The sequence below is a fragment of the Micropterus salmoides genome, unplaced genomic scaffold, assembly GCF_014851395.1.
Source record: "Micropterus salmoides isolate LMB-PRFRI ecotype aquatic unplaced genomic scaffold, ASM1485139v1 Ms_hic_scaffold_9, whole genome shotgun sequence".
NCBI classification, from domain to species: Eukaryota; Metazoa; Chordata; class Actinopteri; order Centrarchiformes; family Centrarchidae; genus Micropterus; species Micropterus salmoides.
The window spans coordinates 36,041,394-36,063,864 of NW_024044681.1; the positions used below are offsets into that span (position 1 = coordinate 36,041,394).

Consider the following 22,471-nt stretch of genomic DNA (forward strand, 5'->3'; position numbering starts at 1 on the left):
CTGGTGACAAAGTGTTGGTATTACTGCCTGTGTTCGGTTCTTCTCTTTCTGCTCGTTTCTCATTCCCATATGTAGTGGAGAGCAAAGTCTCAGAAACCGACTGTCATCCACACACCTGAGCGCAGGAGGAAAAAGCGCTTGTGTCACATTAACACGTTGAAAGCTTATCATTGAAGGGAGAATGATCAAGGGGAGCAGAAACGCAGCGTGGAAGCGGCTGTTCCCGACACCATTTCTGCGTCCATGGTTTGTGGTGTCCATGGCTGCTGAAGGCCCTGATGGTCCAGGGATTTCAGCTTAACATCAAGCACAAGAAGGGGTCGGAAAATGTGTTTGCCGACGCCCTGTCTCGTGGGTGAGATGTATCTTGTTATAAGTAGTACACGAGTGATACATCATTGCTAAATATAACTGTGTTAGAGCAGTTATTATTTTATCTAACTGTCACTAAAGAGTGACACAATCTCGTTATAATATTCAATCCAGCTCACTAACCTTTTCGTTATCATCCAATACATTTAGCTGTGCTGACATAGCTGAGTTTCAGTGAAAGATACACAGATTTTTAAAGGTTCATTGTAATGTTGGAACATTTGAACTTAACACTTGTATCCATTTGATTTGTCACAAAATTTGTTTTACAAGAAGAAACCTTTTTTTAGGGGAGTACAACAAAATAAATTTAGAATAAATGTATTTCCTTTATTAATAATATATTGTTCTTCTGAGCGGAAATTTGACTTATTAATACTTACCATTATTATGGGGAACTATAGTGCAGTTCTTAATGTAAGCTTAGTAGTTTCACAGTGGAGGCACTATTATTGTTCACTACTAAAAGCTAAGGATCCTGTTAAATACACAGTTAAAATTGTTTCAAAACTGTTTTAATTGACTCTACTAGCCAGAGTATATACTGGTGTCAAGAGGGGATTACATAAGTAACATTGCCATGGCTTGTGTCATACAGCTGTCTTTATTTACGACAACCTGAATTACACGTGTAGAGGCGCCAAATCACCAAAAACCCCACATCTTACATAATGTACACTGGTGAGATACCTTATAACATGTTTGCTTGTTTTTTTCCCCATCATTTTAATTTTACTTCATTGTACACCTTATTTTAATGTTTACTCACTACTTGAATCTGACATGACTTTCTGCATCAGAAGTAGCCTATGTTTAAAGCTACTTTATTATAGCTGCGTTTAATAAACTAATTCCGTTTTCACAGCAGCAGTGCCCTGCATGTTGATCGAAACCATAAACTGTATAAAAACCCCAACGTGGTCTTGCACTGGTACATTCATTGTCGCTTTGTTATGTAAAATGTCCACCGTGTCCGCATCTTGTTAGCGATACGTTATCTGGTATTACCTATGTGTTTAAGTGCAAAATGCTAAAATGGGTCGCCAAATATACTTAGGCAGCTGCTAATTTACGTGGGCGGCCTGCCCAAGTAAAGTATATGTCGAAAACACTATATATAAATTTAGGGCAAGCTGCAGGCATACATTTTGAAAATATTATACCCTAAAAATGTATTTATTGTCTTCGAAGTGTGTGCGACTGTTTTGGTCCACTCATGATTGAGTGATCATGCCTGCAAGTTAGACTAGTTTAATTACCCCAAAATAGAAATATTGAAGAGCCAACTGACTGGTACACAGGAATGGTTGTGATCCCCAAACCAAACAAAAACACCAATATGTGTGGACCTCACCCAACATAATGACAGTGTCTGCAGAGACACATATTACCTGCAGTGGATGAGACGAAAGGGCAAAAGTCTTCTCAAAATTAGACATAACATCTGGCATCTGGCAGGATCCCCTGCATGAAGAATTGCAGCCCCTAACGACTTTTATTACTCCCTTTGGAAGATACTGCTTCCAGCGGTAACCTTTTGGTATCTCAAGATGATAACCTAGTCTATGGAAAGGACAGAACACAATAAAAGGCTGCAGGAAGTACTTCAAAAGTGTGAAAAAGCGGTCCTCACTCTCAATGAAAAATGTGCCAAAATCAGCGCCATCGCCAATATGCCAGAACCTCGTAATGTGGAAGAGGTCCGTCGGTTCATGGGAATGGTGATTTATGCAGGCAAGTTCTCACCCAGCCTACCAGCCCTCACAAAACCCCTGCGTGACGTCTTCAAAAACGACAGCACCTGCACATGGAATGCGCAACAGAGAACAGCCTTTGAAAAAATTTAAAAAGAGCTCACCCCCAGTCCCAGCACAATACAGTCCTAAGAAAGAGACAATGGTATCGGCAGTTGCTTCGTCATATGGACTCAGGGCAGTCCTCACGCAGTGGCAAACAGATGGCAGGTGGAGACCGGCAGTGCACATATCAGAGCCTGACACCCACGGAGGTCCGATATGCACAAATCGAAAAAGAAGCTCTAGCATCAACATGGGTCTGTGAGTGACTCATATCTGCTAGGCTTGTAATTCACACTTAGAAGTGACCATAAACCCTTAATCTCACTGCTGGGTTCTCGATGATCTACCCTTGAGAATTCTTAGATTTAGGCTAAGAATGTTGAGATTCAACTACAAGATCATACATGTACCAAGCAAACAACTTGTCATGGCATATGCTCTCTCAAGAGCCCCCAAGGGCTAGAGGATAGGGAGGCCAACAGCAGTTAAGAAAATGAGTGCTGTGCAAGGGTGTCACTTTGTGTTGAAAAGTGGTGAGGACATAGGCGATCAGATTAGGGGTGTGAAGAGACACTTAGCGAGACATCACTAGAATGAGACGAAAAGATTCCTAAACAGTGTTTTAAAGATAAACGAGTGGTCTGGGGGGACCTCCCCCAGGAAATTTTGATCATTAAACACTTCATTTCCTGCATTCTGGTGAACGTTTCTGCACCAATTTATGGTGGAAATTTTTTTACTTATGTAAAAGGAAACACAAAATTCCGGTAGCACGTTACATATCAAAATACATAAAGTATAACAGAATAAGTGCAGCTTTCAGGTATTGTATTATTGCAACACATATGTAGGCATGATTTAGTCTTTCCTCATCTTTTGTGATGTTCAAAGGGAAAGAACAGAAAACTTGGCCAAAAAGAAACTGTCAAGAAGTTGTTAAAGTTACTGATTCATTTGTTATTTAACTGCAAGCTACATTTCAGAAAGTTTGTGTTTTTTTGTTTTTGTTTTCTTTTTACAAATTATGCTTTAAAAAAGTGGTGGGGACCTGTCCCCAGCGTCCCCAGTGTAAATGGCACCTATGTATACATCGCCCATATTCTACAACATCTGCTGGCCACTAAAACTAAACTAGCTCAATGCACAGACAGCATTTGTAAGCAGCGGAAAACAATAACGAGATAGGCTGGCCCCCTTACAGGAGAAGTGCTCCTGAACACCTTCTGCCATTCTGGCCAGAGAGAGATGACATCTACATGGCAGAGGACCTGCTCCTCAAGGGAGAGAGGATTCTGATCCTGGGAATCATGCAGGGAGAAATGCTGGAAAAACTGCACAAGGGCCATCACGGGGGTGATAAAGTGTGCAGCAAGGGCACAGGATTCTCTGTGGTGGCTGGGGATAACGAGACAAATCAAAGAAATAGTGGAAAGGTGTGAAATATGCTGGCAATTTTCACAAATGAAGACAGAGCCTACACCCCTACCAGCAGGATCGTAGCAAAAAGTGGCAGCAGGTACCTTTCAGTGGTGGCACGGCCATTACATCGTGGTGGTAGATAACTACTCCAGGTATACTGAAATAGCAAACCTCCCAAACCTGACAACAACTGAAGGTGATCTTTGCAAGAGTTGGGGTACCTGAAATATTGGCAAATGACAATGGTCCACAGTTTGCTTCAAACAACTTTGACAATTTTGCCAAGGACTACGTATGTAGTCACACAATCCACCTACATCTATGTAGGTCTAAAAGGAAAATAATTAAAACTTTAGAAAGTTTAATTTATGATACTAAATGCATACTAAAAACTCCATAATGGGTTATTTTTGACCCAATTCCTGAATTAAAATGGGATCAACTAATTTCTGTGTTATTTCAACCCAGAAAATTGGCTTATTCTTTTTGACCCAACTTCTGGGTTAAATACCTGACCCAAATGTTGGGTCAAAAAAACCCATCATTGAAATTAATATAACCCAACTTCTGGGTCAAAAGAACAACCCCAATATCTGGGTTGAAATAACCCAGAAATTATTTGGTTCCTTTTTTAAGTTGGGTCAAAAATAACCTAACTTGGGTTACTATGCCAGTATGCCTTATTTAAAAAACAACAACTTTGTTTTACATTTTATCTGTCACAGTGTGGTGCAGGCAGAAGAAGAAGAGGAGTCCAAAGTTCCAATTCAAACATTTTACTAATAAAGTAACTCCAAAAGGTACAGACGGGTAGGATGTACACACACTAAACAAGACTACACAGTAGAACGGCCAAAGACTGACTGAACTGAAGGAACTAAATACTAACACAGATGAATGTTGATTAAGGCTTAAAGTCTTCAAACATTGGTTGTGCCATGTCATGTGTGACTTTACATGGACTTTAAACTAGTTAGATGTACATGGCAACCACAGATTTACCAACGCTAGTCTCAACGTAGCAACTAAGCCATAGTAATTTTTTCAGCTAATGGTGCTAAACTAGCAACTGGGGACATGGACAAAGAAAAGTTTATGTTACATCAACACTGAAAATACTTGCTTACCACAGGCCAAAACGGATCGATAATATCAAAACGTTATTTCAAACGGCTGTTGTGAGAGAATTCCAGAACAACTGCAGGTGGTTGCTATACATTCGTGCCAATAAAGTTAATTTGAATTTGAGAGTGAGAAAGCCAACCCTATAACCCAGAACATGGGTCACTCTTTAAAAAATAACAAAGAAACCCAAACAATCGAGGAACTGGGTCAAAATATTAGCCCTATAATCCAGAAAATGGTTACTCTCCCATAATTTTAACCCAACACAATTAACCCAGACAATGGGTTGAAGAAGTAACCAAGGAGTTTTTAGTGTGTAATCATTTATGTTCTAGTCTATAATGGAAATATGCGTTGATACTAGATTCCTCACAGACTGCCTTCAATCTAAACTGCTAATACAAGCTTAAACCATTCTTTAAAGGTTCAGTGTTTAATATTTCTGAGGATTTGTTGACAGAAATGCAATATAAGATCCATAACTATGTATTCAGTCGTGCATAAATACCTTACAAAATGAACCGTTTTTTTATTACTTTGGAATGAGCGATTTATATCTTGTTTCTACAGTAGCTGACAACGGACAAACAGCGCTACAGAGCGCATTCTGTCATTATGGTGTTCTTCTTCTGCTTGTATAATTCCAGCAGTGTAGACGCCTGTCACTACATTGAATGCGTACAAAGAAGAAGAGGAAATCATAATAATACAGTCTCTGAGTAGTCATCTGGTTTAATAGAAATAAGAAGACAAGTGACATTTGTGATCTTCATAAGATGAAGCCAGAGGAGTCGGGACAGATGCAGACAGATGACGGCAGAAATCACTGACTGATATAATCGTTGTGGATTTTCCCAGATGGAAGGCTTTGATGTGGGACAGATGCTTTCAAAGCAGTGCTGAAGTTGTCTGTTTTCTGTTAGTCGGACTTTAGCGATGCAAATGAAAACTATTTTTTGATAGGTGTTCTGACAGGAATCAGGAAAAGAGATCACATTTCTCCTCTCTTAGCTTCTCTGCATTGGATTCCAGTAAAATCCAGAATAGAATTTAAAATCATTCTTCTTACCTACAAAGCTCTTAATGGTCAGGCACCATCTTATCTTAAAGAGCTCATAGTACCTTACTACCCCACCAGAGCACTGCGCTCCCAGAATGCAGGGTTACTTGTGGTTCCTAGAGTCTCCAAAAGTAGACTAGGAGCCAGAGCGTTCAGCTATCAAGCTCCTCTCCTGTGGAACCAGGTTCCAGTTTGGGTTCAGGAGGCAGACACCATCTCCACATTTAAGAGTAGGCTTAAGACTTTCCTCTTTGATAAAGCTTATAGTTAGGGCTGGCTCAGGTGAGTCCTGAACCATCCCTTAGTTATGCTGCTATAGGCCTAGACTGCCGGGGGATTTCCCATGATGCACTGAGCTCCTCTCTCCTCTACTTTCTCTCCCTCTGTATGCAACCTCATCCCATTATTGCATGTTACTAACTCAACTTCTCCCCTTTCTGGTAGTCTTGTGCTTTCTCGTCCCTCTCCTCTCTCCTCCTGTCACTTCCTGCAGGTGTTTCTGGCTCTGGAGCTGTGGAGTCTGGATCTGTGGTTGCGGGTCACCTGCTGCCCCTGTGTTCCTGCTCGACACCCTCTGCTGCAACTATTGTTACTAGTCCTATTGTTATTATTGTAATTATAATCATTAACATTAGGATTATTATCATTAACACTACTATAAATATCGGTACCATTTTTCATTTAGTCTATAGCAACATCACCTTTACTGTCTGTGTGTATATTGTGTAGGCTGCCTCCCTCCCCCCTCTCTCTCTCTCTCTCTCTCTCTCTCTCTCCTTCACCCCAACACGGTCGAGGCAGATGGCCGCCCACCCTGAGCCATGGTTCTGCTCGAGGTTTCTTGAATTGAATAGCTTTAGCTTAGTATAAAACATGTAGTTGGATTAAATTCATGTAGCCTACTTATTCTCCAGCCTGTGGTTTGGCTTTACCGGTTACATTAGCGAGACAATCAGCTGATCAGTAATTGGCAATAAAACGGTAACGTTAGCTTACAGCATGGATACGATCAGCCAGCTAAATTTTTAACCCTGGTAGAAAAAATATGTAGTTGGATTGTAATTTCATGTAGTTCTTCTAGAGCTCTGTTTAGGCTTTGCTTCATGGTCAGAAATGTGCCATTACCTTTGTGAATCAAACAGCTGATGAATATTGTTGGCAATAAAACAGTAACAGCATGGAAGTTCAGATCAGCAGCTAAACTTCACATTTTACTGCCCCAGTGGAAAACATCAAGTGACCTATAATGAATATTTTCAGAATTTGCATTAAAAAAAAAATTTCCCTGTAGAGCTGACTTGGGCATCTCATAGTACAGACATTGCAATTTGATGCCCTGCAACATCGGCAGTCCTAATAGCTGTGATAGCTGTGCCTTCTTGAGGCACAGGCCAGATACTTTTCCAGTTTGTGGTGTAAGCCGTCTGATTCTTTGTCCAGGGCACTATCTAAAAAGCGCTGGGAGCTGTCACATCGGCCCCTCTGAACGGGCACTGTACTAGTATTAATAAAATGAGGATGCTGATCATCATTTATGACCAAATACCTACAAAACTAGTGACATTCCGGTCAGCCTCAGCTGCAGGCCTACTTTGTGTTTAGTGCTACTTAGCAAATGTTAGCACGCTAACTCAGTAAATTCACATAATGAACATGGTGAACTTTACTGACACCAACATATTAGCATGCTGATGTCAGCATTTAAAAAAGCCCTGCTGCACCAGCCTCATAGAGCCGCTGGCACGGCTGTATACTCTTAGTTTTGCTAAATGCATAATGACCTTTGTGAATGGGATAAATATCCATTTAAAACTAGGATCAGAAGTATGCAAAATGTGTGCTCTAGAAAATGACACACTTCAGCGATGCTTTCTACGATGACATTTGCTTCCTTCCGGCCCTCCTATTCAGTCAGGTGCATACCTCTCTCATGTATCATTCTGTGCACCGTCTGGGGGCCTGTAATCAGCTTGGGTGGAAACACACCTGAGACAGAACCCCCCTGCACTCTAATGCAGTATCTGACTGATAGTTGTCAGAAATGTAAATAGTATATCAAACAAGCACATTTGCACATAAACATACAACCTAAACAGAGCTAAATACATTTTAATTAATAAGAAGCCCACCCAAGTTCATTTTAAAAGTATCACCCTTTTTAATTTCCTTTTGAAGAGATAGCTGCTATGTGTGTGTGTGTGAGTGTGTGTGTGTAGTACTTCATTAAAGCAACCAGATTTGCATACAGTAACATAATGCAAACACAATTTCCCAATTTTCACATTCCCCATGTTCGTAAGCTTAAATAAATGCACAATGTAGAAAAAAAAAAGAAAATATATATATGTATAAAACTAAAACAACCATGTTGGCAAGTAAATGTATGCTTGTAAATGTGTCTGCATGTCCATCATTCCAGGGAACAAAAAGAGATATGGCATAAAGTATATGCCTCATGTTAAGTGCATAGTATATTGATATTGAACAGACATGAAGGTTTACAAACACTGCTGAGCAAAAGCAGAAAACCCAAACAGACAAGATTTGCATGTACGTAGAGATGCTCTCTCTGGTGCAGTCAACCTTTCAGGAAGAATGAAAACTGAAGACATTAAAACTTGCCAAACAATTTGTTTTTTCATTGATCATTTGTAAACATGTCTTGTGTAAATCTTTTGAAATGGTTAAAGCAAGTGCTTGCTTTCAAAAACTTCTTCCAAAACACCCAATGTACAAAATTATGAAATGCGTTTACAATTTGAAATCTCGTCACTAACACACCTGGTGCCGGCAGGGTTAACAACACGTCAGGACGTGGCATACCAGCTGTACCATGACCCTTCAGGGTGCACACACCCACCTGGATGGAAAAAAAGAAATCTTCAAAGTAACACATAAGTTGGTACATCAATATCAAAAATGAATTTATACAGCAGAATGGGGGTAAGAACTGGTGAGTTTCACTTACTGCGTTCTCAAACAGAAACGAAAGGTCAATATTTTGATGACAAAACTGATTTGTACTCTTTTACACATAATATTCTGAAAATGTTTTTGTCTAGTTATTTATTCCCCCTTTCATTCAGTTACACAAACGTGTGTTTAGCTTTTGAAAATAAAATATTTCAATGACCAATAAGGAACATTCCAGCAAACAAATCACATGAAAATAATTGAGCTGCTATAGAAACAGAACAAATTCAGGTGTTGTCTTGGACAAACATGACACAGCCCATCCCATTTCTCCTACAAATGTGTGTAGGCCAAAATTTTTTCATCCTTTACAATCCCAACTAAATGCCATTACTCGATGCAGGCCAGTAATTTAACAGAATGTTCAGGTGAACCTCACCAACTCATAAAGCTGAATATATCATGTGACATCATCCTGTATTTATCAGTCATAGTAAATACATTACTTGAAGTGGACCAATGGAAAAGCCACTGTAGGGTGGAAATAATGGATGCATCATCTGCACTGTGTAAATTAAGATGTCACAGCTCATACTGAAAACCAGGCTATGATGGACCTGTTCCAGTTCACTACTGTGATTTCCACTTTGTCTGCAGTTTGCGGGCAACTTCCTGCTGGTGAACTGCATATTTAAGCCTTATAAAGTTGATGATGAGCACATTGGTGCTTTTATGCGGTCAATAATAAATAATAAGTTCGAGTTCTAAACTGTGAATTTGGGTTTACTAATTAAACTACTGAAAAGCAAATACGCTAAATGTGTTAGCCAAAACATATTGCTACGACACCACCTCTTACAAGTGTTTTTATTTAAGTTTAAAATAGACACAAGTCTGATTGAATGATTCAAATCTGCAGTTTGATCATGTCTTAAAACACAGCAAGTACCTCAATGCTTCAGTTGTGTTGAATATTGCACATCCACAGGAAACAGAAGACTGTTGCAACATGCATAGGTCCAACATCCTTTACATTTTCACACAGAAATCCCCACTGGCCTGTAAAACATCATGTGTTACAATGTTCACAATGACTTTGGAAGTACTGTATTAGATTTAGCATTAGTATAAAGCCAGTATATGAAGATATATTTTCTTTTACACGTCATCATATTGCTGGCCAAAAAACAACGGTCAAAATAGTGAGTGTCTCATTGACCATTTTAAAATGTTTTTCTTGTTGTCAGAGAAATGCTCATTTTAAAGATAAAATTCCATAATATAAAATATCTCTTCTGCCTTTAACTTTTCCAGTACAAGGTGTCAACACCCTCAGCATAATGACATATACCTTAGATTTGATTCAGCCTTCTCTCACTTAAGTTTAGATGTGAAAGAGAATGAAATAAAATGTTCTATTCTTAAAGGAAAATTACATTTATATGCTTTCATTTCTGATATACAGTAAACCTACTCTGTTAAGGCAAGTGGTGACCAATACGTTATGGAAAATTTGCAAAAGAATGACGGCAGATGTCTTGAAACATTGCAAAAATAAAAGGAAATCCTAGTGTTGCTTTGCACATATAAGCCACATATGTCAACCAATTTATGATCTACATAAATTAATAATTCTCATCTTCAAAGTACACACTGGTTTCAGGAATGGCGTGTGTCAGTCCAGGTACAGTATGTGGTCCATACAAACAGATCAGGGTTCAGTCTTCTCAGATTTCACTGTGCCGTCCTACACAACAATCAGTGGATTTGATTTATATTCGCTTTAAACACTGTATCCATTACTGTTAAAGTACCGTGCCTATTTTTGTCACCAAAAACAATGAGTAAGTGCACTTTTGAAATGCTCCATTGATTAGAAACATACCTGCATGTATTGTAACTACTATATTTACTTGCTTACAGGTTGGTTGAAACATGCTGTCTAAATCAAATAGCAGGAATACTAGAATATATATATCACTCACAAATTGTTATCATGGGAACGACCAATGGCGTTGTAATTAAACAGAACCGGAAGGTTATCACACTGGCAGATGCATTAGTCATTCCAAGTGCTTTAAATACATAACAGATTTTTATTTTTTTATTTTTAACAAAGCGAGGTACTATATTGTATGCCCTTTCAAAGAAGGCAAGCCACTGGTGAGTAAACTATATATAGTGGATATATTGTATCGTGCTGGGTAAGTTAAGCTTCAGGACAATCAGGACTCATCAACTTCTAAAACAAACATTAATAAGAAAGCTTGGCTCTCTGTAGCTGATTCAGGATAGTTCCTGGTGTCCTGTCAGGTGCTCTGCTGAACATGTTTTTCAAGGTTTTTAAACCTAATCTGGCTTGAGAGCGAGTTAAAAGGGTTGGTCAGTTATGATTTCTCCAGCTCAGAAACATCTCATAAGAAAGATTGTAATTGTCTCACGATTTGGAAAAGGTCAACCATGATTGTATTAATACAGCTTTCTGTTTGAACCAGAGGCAGGAGATGTAATCACTAAGGTTCTGACAGGTCACCTGAGGGTCACTATTAGGGCTTTAGGCTGAGGTCACCAGTGATACAAATACTGAACTTTGTGTCCATAATCAGTACCTTTACATCTTTACATTTTCATACCTAACAAATCAAAGTGTGTCTTTGGAACAGCCTGCGTCATCTGCATCAATATTCTCTTCAAAGTAAAGTTGAAAAACTCATCAATCTTTTTAGACTTCCAAATCCTTAATAACTCTATAATGTACATAATATTAATATCTGATACTTAACTACATTTTGTGCAATTTATGCATTCACTTTACTTTTGTGTTCTCCCCTCTTACTTTTTGGCTTTTCTATTAAATATTTTTATACTTCAAAAAGTATTGGTCCTTTATTTTATTTTTTTGTTATTATCATTGCCCTGCTATTAGGTTCAAACAACAGAAATGTGTTTCAGTATCAAATTTAATCACTACTTTGACCACCCTCTCCACTCCAAGTCTACAAAATACTGTGAACATAATAATATTCCCATCCATACTCACACAGTCTTGACATACTTCATAACTCAAATAAAATGTGCTCTGTAAATGACCTTTAAATCAAATTATATTTTCAATAATAAATAATTATGTGCTTTTGCGCCCTTTAGCAATTTAAGTAGCAAAATATAGTGTTAACATCTTCGTTGCCAATAGCAGCTTTCTCCTTTAACTTGTCATTGTCAAAGCAACAGATGTGAGTGAATGAGTAATGTCTGCCTTTGAATAAAAAAACATGACATTGAATATTACATTTTCCTCACACATCCTCATGTCATGTCAGAGAAATAAATATAGAAATTCAAGGAAAAAATGACAATATAAACAAACGCAAAGCAAAGCTGTGTTCAGGGGATGCACAGATTCAAAATCAGACAAAACATTAAACATCATAGATTATTTGCTAGTTGTTGCAGTACGAGGGAGGGTGAGGAACTTTCCTTCCTATGTTAGCAAAGCAAAGAAATCTGCACTGTATATGCCACCTCCAGTTTCCTGCTGTGGACACATACCCCAGATTTATTTTGTTTTCATTACATTTCTTTTCATTGTTGTTCAAATCAAAATAAACAAATATACAAACGGTTCATATTTCAAGACCTAGAATTTCCTAACACTGTGGTTTACATTCAGGAACATTCATGTTGAGTGAAAAATGAAGCAATAACCAAACAAAAGAGAAAAAAAAAAGACAAAAACAAAAGTTACAATAAGTATTTATGAAAACTATTCAGCGCCATACAGTTATCATATGTTAAAACTTATTACTAGTTTCTAGCAGTCCAGATTCCCTTCCAGGGTGATGAGTTATTATAGTTTCTCCTTTGAGGGGATCCAGATATAGGGTCCTGAATGTTCCTCTATGACCTGTTTGCAGTGGTTATAAATGTCTTCTAAGGTGTCTCCTTGAACCAGGGCTGTAAAGCAAAGGATGGATACATTACATTTTAATCACTACAGTCCCACATGCACCTTTTCACTCATAAACAATCATCCTTTATAATTCCAGAAGCTTGCTTAAACAATAACTGACATGTCCAGTATGTCTACACTGCCAGTCTGCATGGGGCTAAGAGCAAATCTCTCTGCAATAATCCAGATATTTTTGGCATCTTCATGCAGCCATGAGAGCACAGCTCACTCACTCCATTTGTTCTTTTATAAGTTGGAAGGACCCTGCTAGCCTTGTATGCTCATATACTGCGTTCAACACTGAGGGGTAATCGGAATATAGATGGCTTCTTTTTTATTTGTGCTTTTATTAATATCATACCTGTGAAGAATTCACCAAACTCCTGCTCCAGCTTCATAGCCCTGTCAAACGTCTTCCTGGCTTGTTCCTCTGTCAGTCTCTTATTCATGTCCCTGCACGGCGACAAAGAACACAAAACATTGCACACACATGATGCTGTCTCTGATTGTCTGACCAGGACATCTGTGAACAAAATTCTAAGACACACTTTATTTTAAAGCTCCCTACGTTTCATTTAACAGTTTACAAATAAATAAATGGACCATACCACCCTCTAATGTAGTTGTTATGTAGATTTATTGTGTATTAATGTACTGTATTTGTCAGTATGAAGATATATTTTATATATATTACAACAACAACAACAATAACTATATTGTCATTCATTATCTGTTTATACAGCAGCCTCCACTTATGGGTGTCCACAGGGGAAGATAAAATTGTTGATCAATACATTAATAAACACTAATATCTACTTATAACAGTGCATTATAAACCATTTATTACATGTTTATTTATGAATTATAACTATGGGGTCTTAAAGTAAAGAGTTGCCAAATGCCAATAAATTCGTCAGTAATATAAAACAAAATGTACGTGGAAGTGTTATTATAGGGGAACTTATATCAGTGGTATGTGATAAAACACAAAATAAATACTCACATTAATGAATCAACAGACTTGGGTTTTATGAAGATGGCTATGGGATAGAGTTGTGCTACTTGTAGTCGTTTGATGGCATTTCCTGACACATCCAGGATGCAGTGTTTACCCTGAGACAGAGGCATTCATTTACAAGAGATGAACCAAAACACAAGGTTTAATCTCTCAGGTTATAAATCAAAGCTGCACTATGCAAGATATTTTAAATCTTAAAATAAATCTCATATGGTGTAAATCTAATCTACGTCCTAAACAGCCTCAAGTAAAAGCTCCACTCTTTCCTTTAGTATATAAATCACAAACCAGCCAGGCCGATAAACATGGGCTTTACAATCCACAGTACAAGCCTTACACTACAAGAAATAAACTTTGCATTTCTACATTTACATTATTGCTTCCATGTGGTGCAGCTACCCTGCAGCTTTTCTAAACAAGTAAAGCGTCTTACCCTTTCAGCCACGTATTTCACAGACTGGACACTTGTTCCATACAGATTCTCATTGTACTGTCCCGCCTCAATGAACTTGTGCTCTTGGATGTCCTTCTCCATCTGCTCTCTGGACATCACAAAGTGGTAGTCTCGCCCGTCCACCTCGTAGTCCCTCTTCGGCCGAGTGGTATCTTTGGTGCAAGGAAGACAATAAGCTCTTTACAAGTTAGTAACTACCATGCCCTAACCAGAGCAGCAGACAAAAGCTACGTTTACTTTTCAATTGTCATAGAATTCTATAAAACACACAGGAATGCTCTTAAAGGTGCTTATTTGCAAACACAAACACCACACATTATTGTCATATCAGTTGGGATACCTTGTTGTAATTACCACAAACAAACAAGACCATGTTGGAGATGGTTGGGAGCCTCTTTCACACACCACTGTTGCTGTCAGTGGTTTCTTAAAATGAATGTTTCAATAAAACCTGCTACTTTCATCACACATACAATGGTGTTACTGTTACATGTATTTATTTACAGTAGGTCAGTGGTTTGGCTGCTCTGTGATTAATCCTGATCTTTATTGGCATTGAGAGTTTGGTCAGTTGTTTCTGGCAAATAAACTGAATCCTCATAATAACTGATATATACACACTTACATTTAAAGATATCCACTCACATGTTTAAGAGTTTGTCACAAAATTTGAACAAAAGAACAAATGGGGAAACGGGCCCTTTAATGTTGTCACACATTATTTTCCCATTGGTGGATTTGCACCTTGGTTGGCCAAGTTATTTTATTAATTATTAATACATGGGGAGGATTCTCCAGTTGTGTGCTACAGAAACCAGAATGGAATTCCTAATTATACATGGTTAGTATCAGTAAAGTGATCCTTTACTTAAGGTAAAATACTAATATCTCACTGTAAAAATACTGTAAGAATACAAGAATTTTTACAAGAAAAAGTACTCCACTGAAAATATTAAGAAGTAAAGAAGTATTTTAGTATAATCAGGAAAATGTACTTAAAGTATTAAAAGTAAAAGTACTCATTGCAGAAAGAAAAATTTCCTGTGACTGTATTGGATTATTAGTACTCATGCATTAATGTAAAAGCAGGATTTTACTGTTGTAGTTGGTTGAGGTTGAACTATTTTGTATCAGACTGCAAGTAATGACTTTTTTCATAATGGCTTAATCTGCTTTTTTCCATTGATCAATTGTAAACAAATTTGAAAACTGTGAAAAAAGTTGTCACAGTTGCCAAAGTGACAAAGTGACTTCACAATGCTTGTTTTGTCAGTCCAGACATCAAAATTAATAAAAATACTTTTGTGAACCTGGAACCATGTATTTTCTTTAAATGAAAAAATTACTTAAATGATTCTGATAATATTTGCCAATTACATTTCTGTCAATCAATGAATGTACTAGCTGTACCTGTATAACTGTATAGAAAGTGGCATGAAAAAAATACTCAACTAAAGCACAAATACCTCTAATTTGTACTTAAATACAGTACTTCAGTAAATCGACTTAGTCATTGTCCACCACTGGTTAGCACACAGCGTGCTGGAAAGATTTCAGCAAATGTGACTGGATATCTTTAAAGAAGATGGCAGATGCTTAATGCTTCTACAAAGGTGTACTCTTCTCTTATTTGGACACTAACTAGTGTCCCTAACACAACAAGTTCAAACTGATTCTACATAAACAGTACAAGGAGTAGAAGTATGGGAAACAGTACTTCAAGAGTCACTTTCTAAATAAAGGGATGAAAGGATCAACTCAGCTTATCCGCTCACTTACCTTGGTGCCCTGAACTGTTAGCAGCTTCATATGGTTTAAAAGGTATATTGAAATAAAAGAGATGGGTGAGTCAAAACATGCAAAATAAAAAGTGCTTTGGTTGATGAAGAACATTTTACACAATGCACAGAGGAGTGAGAGGGTCCTGTTAGGATGAGTCCGATGTGGTTACATGTACGTGCTGGGGTCACAGAAACTCATGGAAACACAAACCGGAAAAGAAAAACAGTAACTAAAGCTGACAGTGGTCCTTCCATTTATCTCACTGTGGCAGCATTACATGAAGCTGCATGGGCAGTGTTCTTTTATAAAACATTCAGATCCACAGTGAACCAAAAACACTACTGATGGCCATCGTTCTTGCCTGTTCATCCTGTGTCATGATATGAGAGAAAACATTTTTAGCAATAAATAAGCAGCATTCTAAATGTTTTCCCCACAGCCCCATGTAGAAGACTGTAGCCTCTAGTGTAACAGTGGTGTGTGGAAAGCTGTTGGTAAGGATCCTAAATGGATTGGCCTAAATAAAAATAATGATCTGTGTGAGTCTTCCATCTACCAGCCATCTCAAAATACTAAAATCACTAACCTCATCACAGTCTAAGAGAAGTTTATCTGTCAAATTTCAGTTCACCACTGAGATCCATCATATTTACCCCCAGTTGCTGAAGAAATACCTGCTCCATCAGCTGACAATAACTGGCTTATTAATTTCATTTCTACATGCATAGAAACATCAGGCTTAAATGTGAAATTTGTTGTAAAATTCATACAATTTCACTATTGTGACACAGAACATTTCTGATAGGCAACACACTTGCTTACTAAACACATTTCATAGTATGTTTTGGGGTTCTTTTATGCAATGTCTACCATTATATATACTGTTAAAAACGAATCCTAACATATTTCTCTTTCATCAGTATTGTATTAGTACCGCATGACTTTGTCCAAAAGTAAATACTCTGTATTTGTATAGCACCTTTCTAGTCTTTTCGACCACTCAAAGCGCTTTTACACTACATCTGCATTCACCATTCATTCACTGAGCCTAAGTGCTCAAACAGAAACTAACATTCAAACACTAGCAGAACAGCCGCCAGGGGCAATTCGGGGTTCAGTATCTTGCCCAAGGACACTTCGACATGCAGCCTGGAGGAGCCGGGATTGAACCGCCGACCTTCCGATTAACGGCCAACCCGCTCTACCTCCTGAGCCGCCAAATGTATCTTAGTTATAAAATATCATAGAGCATCCAAGGTATTATAGATGCATTCTGTGTATCTGCATTCCTCGCCACTGTCGGCAAGTGCTTGCTCATGGCAGGAACTGTTGGGTCTCTGTAAATAATATTACAAAGAGAATAATCTACACCTGCTCTATATGGAAAAGTGATGATTCAGTGCTATATAAACTGAATTGAATTGTCAGGAATTGTTTTAAATGTTACTTAACTAACATGTGATTGTAGCTACTGAACAGTTGGTTTGCGATATATTTCTTATATACAGTGTCTGTCAGTCTGACCTGAGTAAGTGTTTAACTCAATTAATTAATGGCTTTAGTTGCAAAAAACGGCTGTCTATCGTTTTCATCATGTTGATGTGCAATGAGACATCACACTGACTTCACAATAAATATGATCATGGTGACTGATGAAGTAGTAAGTAAACATTTATAAACACAGATGGTGATTTCACAATTTCTACTCAATAGTCAGTATCACATAATGCTGCAACTATTATGCAATAACATCAATACAACCTGTAATTTCACATTGGTTTTGTTTCACTGTTGTCCATGAATAATTTGAAAATACATTTCTGTTCCGTTTCCATGAACTACTTACGCGGCACACAAGACCCAAACTTTTCGGGGAACTCTGATATCAGATCATCATTGATTCTGTCCTTCATCGGTCCAAGGATTATGACGGGTCTGGCATAACTGACTGGAAGGAAAAACAAAGACTGACTGCATTTTTTAAAGATACCTCTAAAAGACACCACACAGGTTGTTCATGTGTTGTGTGCAGGGGAGCTTTCTTTCTTTTTTTTAGTTTGTGTTCAAAGATTCATTACAAGACATACTGTATGTGTGTATGTGTATGTATATGTGTATGTATGGCTGGACAATAAAACAATAACAATAATTATCGCAATACATTTTTTTCAATAACAATATAACAAATGTTCAATAAATATTCAATAAATGTTGAATCACTTGAATCATACACGAATTAGGACTTAATTTTTTTATTAAGATGTTATTTTTTATTAAGATTGACAAAGATTTTATCATAATTGTTTTGAATGTTCTACCTCAGATTTGTGAAGTGATCCACTGTTTGGCCTCAAGTGTTGACCATAAAGAAGTTTAAACCACAATTAACCATCAGGTTTCTTCAACTTTCACTAAGGAGCAAAAATCTGCCAAATAAAGATTTGATACTTATCGTGATAATTATCGATATCAAAAGACATTAAACTTTTTATCGTGATTAAATTTTTGGCCATTTCGTCCAGCAATATGAACAAGATATGCACACTACAGGTCCATAGTCCATGTCAGTCCTGTTGAGCACTGGTTCTCTCTGCTGTATGTTCCAGCAGTTCTCATGGTGAAGTATTAAAAATTAAATGTAATCTTTGACATGATTGGTGGGAATCAATTTTTATAAATTTTAATTAACTATTCTACCTTTTAAGAACTGTGGGTGACCATTATTCATATAAACCCTTGTCTGGGTAACAGTGTGCCATTTCATAGCTGGCAACACTTACTGTGGGTGTGTTACTTATGCACTTTTCACTCATTTAAACTAAAGTGGTCTAGCTGCTGGAAAATCCGCTTATTAAAAGAGAAGAACTACATTTGCCTAACAAAGTGCCACAGCCAATGTATGTACAGTTAATTTTAATTAAAATAATATACAAAAATATAATATAAATGCTACATTTACATGTTAAGATTATTTAGGACAGTTACTCATGTTGATTCAGATATACTCTTTTTAACTAAGTGGAGCTCACAGTAGTCATTTATAGGTCACATTTAAGTCCATCTCTCACAATAAGCACTCCATATGAACATCTGGTGCTGAGTTCTGCGTCCCTGCTGCTACACTGCTGGCTGCTTTCAGAAATCAAGCTCCCTCTGCCTCTTTAGCCTCCTCCTGTATTAGCATTTTGTTTGGAATGTTTTTAATATGTGTCCAAGCTTTGTTAAATTTCTTCAATTACACAGAAATATCCAAAAGGAACTGTACATGTACACAATACAAGAGTGAAGCTCATTGCAATATGGGGATGCTGAAGGCTGACACTTTAACTGGGACGTGGAACTCACTTTCTTGCCGCATCACAGGTTCATATGAGAGAATCATGTCCTCTTGACTCCCTGGTGGGTACATAGTGAAAAATATTATTATGTTATTTGGACAAATACTCATTACTGACTTAAACAACATGCCATATTTGGTCAAAAGCCACATGCATGGAAGCATATCTCATAGAACATGTCTGTTATTTTCGGTCTGTCTACTTACTTCTCTGGCCCTGGTAACATAAAAAATGCATGTATGCAGCTAAATAAACGAATAAAATGGTGATGTGTCACATTTCAAAATAAAGCAAATTATTAACCAAAATGAAACTTATCTTGCTATTTTGACCTCGAGTTTAGCATCTCGCACTTCTCCAGCTTTCCAATTGAATGAATTCAAGACCTCAGGAAACTCGATACAATATGGCACAAAACTTAATATGGGATTTAAAGATAGTTGGCAAAAAAGTCTGGCAAAACTAGCGTGTTTAAACAGTTACCTGATGTTTTGTAACTTCACTGTATAAAATTAGCAGATCATTTGAGTTTTTGTTGGACAAGTGTGATGCTCATCTCAGCTCATGATGACGATAAGTGTGTTTAATATGGTTTAAATGAGAAATGCTGACTTTGGGTTATTTGAAAAACACAAGAAATATTTTCTCACTCTGCATCAAGTGATAAGTGAAAAAAAGGAAACCCTGAAGCCTGTTTCCCAAATGACTGAAATGCTTACTCCTTACAACGCGAACAGACGTAATCGTGAAGATAAAAGCTTTTTAATTGAATAAGGCTGTGTCATGCAAACATGCATCAACATCTGAAGAAAGGTGTCAGTAAGGGGTGCAATTATTAAAAAAAATGTTACGTCTCTCCAGCAAGTTTGGGAGGTTCCAGTGCATAAAAATCACTCTGGTGGCTCATTGACCAGAGTGTGAAAACCCTGCAGGTAACCTGCCAAAACCTCCTGAGTTTAGTGAATCTGCATCATTCCTTGACTGAGGTTAACACATTGCAAACTGAGAAGCAAGACAAATCCAACAAATGCAGCATGCAATGGTGCATGCAAGAGAAACTCGTTCTGACAGAAAACGTAACACAGGTTAAACGGAGATGAGGAATCATTCCAGGACCAACTTACTGAACGTCTTTGTCCCATAACCATCATCACCTATCCCCAGGATGTCCTATAGGCCGTCCAAACAGAGCCAGAACAGAAGAAAGAGAGGAAGGAGGACAGCCGCAACATAAGCATAACCTTCGAGGCAGTGAAAAGAGGAAGCTGTGGGCCCACAGAGCTGCTTCTGTCCAGACACTGAGCAGCCAGCAGGGGGGGCAAATACAACACGATAACAGGTAGGCTGGTTGAACCTAAATGATCTCTGAAGGGAAACTGGGTTGTACAATATCACCATATGGGGACATTTCACAGGAAAATAAACAGCATTGACTTGGCTTCTCTCCTGCTGACAGATCAGAGTCTGAGCCAGAATGTTTCTGACTGTGATCCACAGAAAGAGAAAGGAAACAAAGACGACAGGAAATGATCATGAGAGGAAGCGGGAGAGGCCTGTGCCCCTGAAATACACCTGTGAAGCCCCTGTCAGCCCTACAAGTGACCTACACTGCCTCTTTGCATGGAAGTACATGTGTGTCTGTGAGCTTACTTACGGTCTGAATCACTGCCATCCTGCTCACCCTCTTTGTTCTTGTAGAATGGGAACTTTCGTGTAAAGATGAAATTCTTTTTACGTTTGTCATTGAATGACTGTGAAGGGAGACAAAGCATGTGGCAAACAGGTATCTGTCACATTCATGCAGACAAAACAAGTGCTTGCAGAAAGTGGGACATCAAGAAGTTTTATAGTGAAAACTCTCTCTCTCTTTCTCTCTATACAGATATATATATATATATACACACACACATTTTTGATCAAAGAAGGTCACGGTTATTTAAGATCCTGATTACAATGGTGCTATTTGTTTTCAGTTAGACCACTTAGAAAATAATTTTAATGCTGAAATGATAATAGCTGATAATTGATAAATCATTTAAGTGATTTATTAAGCAAAAAATACCAACATGCTGGTTCCATCTCAAAAATATGAGTTTAGCTGCGTTTTTCCTGGATTTTGGACTGTTGATGTGATGAAAGACAACAAGGGGGTATTTTACTATTTTCGGACATGTTATAGACTAAAAACCTAATTGAAATGAATGATGTTTAGTTATATCGCTAAATAATTTGATATAAAATATCTAAATAGATTCTATGTTGATACTAAGTGGTTTGATTAAACAGTAATTCCACTTCTGTCCACTAATTGCTAATTTAGGTAGCTTATAAAACAAAAATACCAAAAGATCGATTTTCATTTACACTCCTTATCACATATTTTTTAAAGATACATTTCCCAAGCCGATTCTTTGAGGCTGTGCATCAGTAAATGCTATTTAAGTGTTGATACTGTTGGCAAAGGAAACCATAATGAGATTCTTTTTAACCAATGTGAAACCAGGAAGTTTAAAATTTTGCTTTTTGTGCCTGTTCATTTAGCAAACATGACGAGCTGATTGTTGGACTTAACTCTACTCAACTTTATTAAATTAGGACAGAAACTTAATTCTTTCGGCTGTTTGTCAGAACCAGATAACTTCACCTTGTGAAATCAACATCTACAAAATGAGTGTAAGAATGAAACAAACTTATTAATTTCAGAGAATAATACGGTAGGTCCCAGTACTTCTTGATGTACCACAGTTGCAACAAAGGCATTTAAAGTAAAAGCAAGGTGATCATGCTATGAGAGAAGTAACATAACTGGGGTTTAGTCATAGGAAAGTCATAAGCACACAAAAAGACATGCAGTGATGGAAAGAAATTATGGAACTGAACAGGATGAGATTTCAAATAATGATTTTGAAATCATCATTTGAAGAGAAAATGCTGCAGGTGATGTGTAATATTTGTACAGCTACAGTTTTGAGGGCTCCCTGTTGAGAGTCATGCTCGGGCGTTATAACAGCCCACACTTTAGACACCTTTTCCTTAAATCTGGTTCATACAGTAGATGTGTATGAAGGTGAACATTTTGCATTTGCTACTTGGTGGTTTTAGCTTTACAGTTGGTAGAATATACTACAACTTATACTAGTTGTATAATTGAAATATCTGTGTAATGGCTGCCCACACAGATCTCGAGGTTTCTACCTGCTAAAAGGTTTTCCTTACCTCTGAAGCTTAGTGCTCGCAAATGG

The 22,471-nt window shown here is 37.7% G+C and overlaps 1 protein-coding gene across 6 annotated transcripts in view; it reads right to left on the reverse strand.

The window, feature by feature from the left end:
• Window positions 1-8,233: 8,233 nt before the first annotated feature.
• dlg2 (discs, large homolog 2 (Drosophila)) overlaps window positions 8,234-22,471 on the reverse strand; it is a 268,496-nt gene continuing 254,258 nt past the window's right edge. For 5 of the 6 annotated variants that reach the window (XM_038708585.1, XM_038708583.1, XM_038708582.1 and 2 more), the window contains 7 exons: window positions 20,884-20,980; window positions 19,237-19,287; window positions 17,738-17,839; window positions 14,089-14,261; window positions 13,641-13,750; window positions 12,999-13,090; window positions 8,234-12,642 (listed from right to left, as the gene is read on the reverse strand). In XM_038708585.1, the coding sequence (XP_038564513.1) occupies window positions 12,536-12,642; window positions 12,999-13,090; window positions 13,641-13,750; window positions 14,089-14,261; window positions 17,738-17,839; window positions 19,237-19,287; window positions 20,884-20,980 (732 nt within the window). In that variant the 3' untranslated portion in view covers window positions 8,234-12,535. Of the gene's footprint in view, window positions 12,643-12,998; window positions 13,091-13,640; window positions 13,751-14,088; window positions 14,262-17,737; window positions 17,840-19,236; window positions 19,288-20,353; window positions 20,400-20,883; window positions 20,981-22,471 lie in introns of all 6 variants that reach the window. The other variant, XM_038708584.1, reaches the window with a different exon arrangement.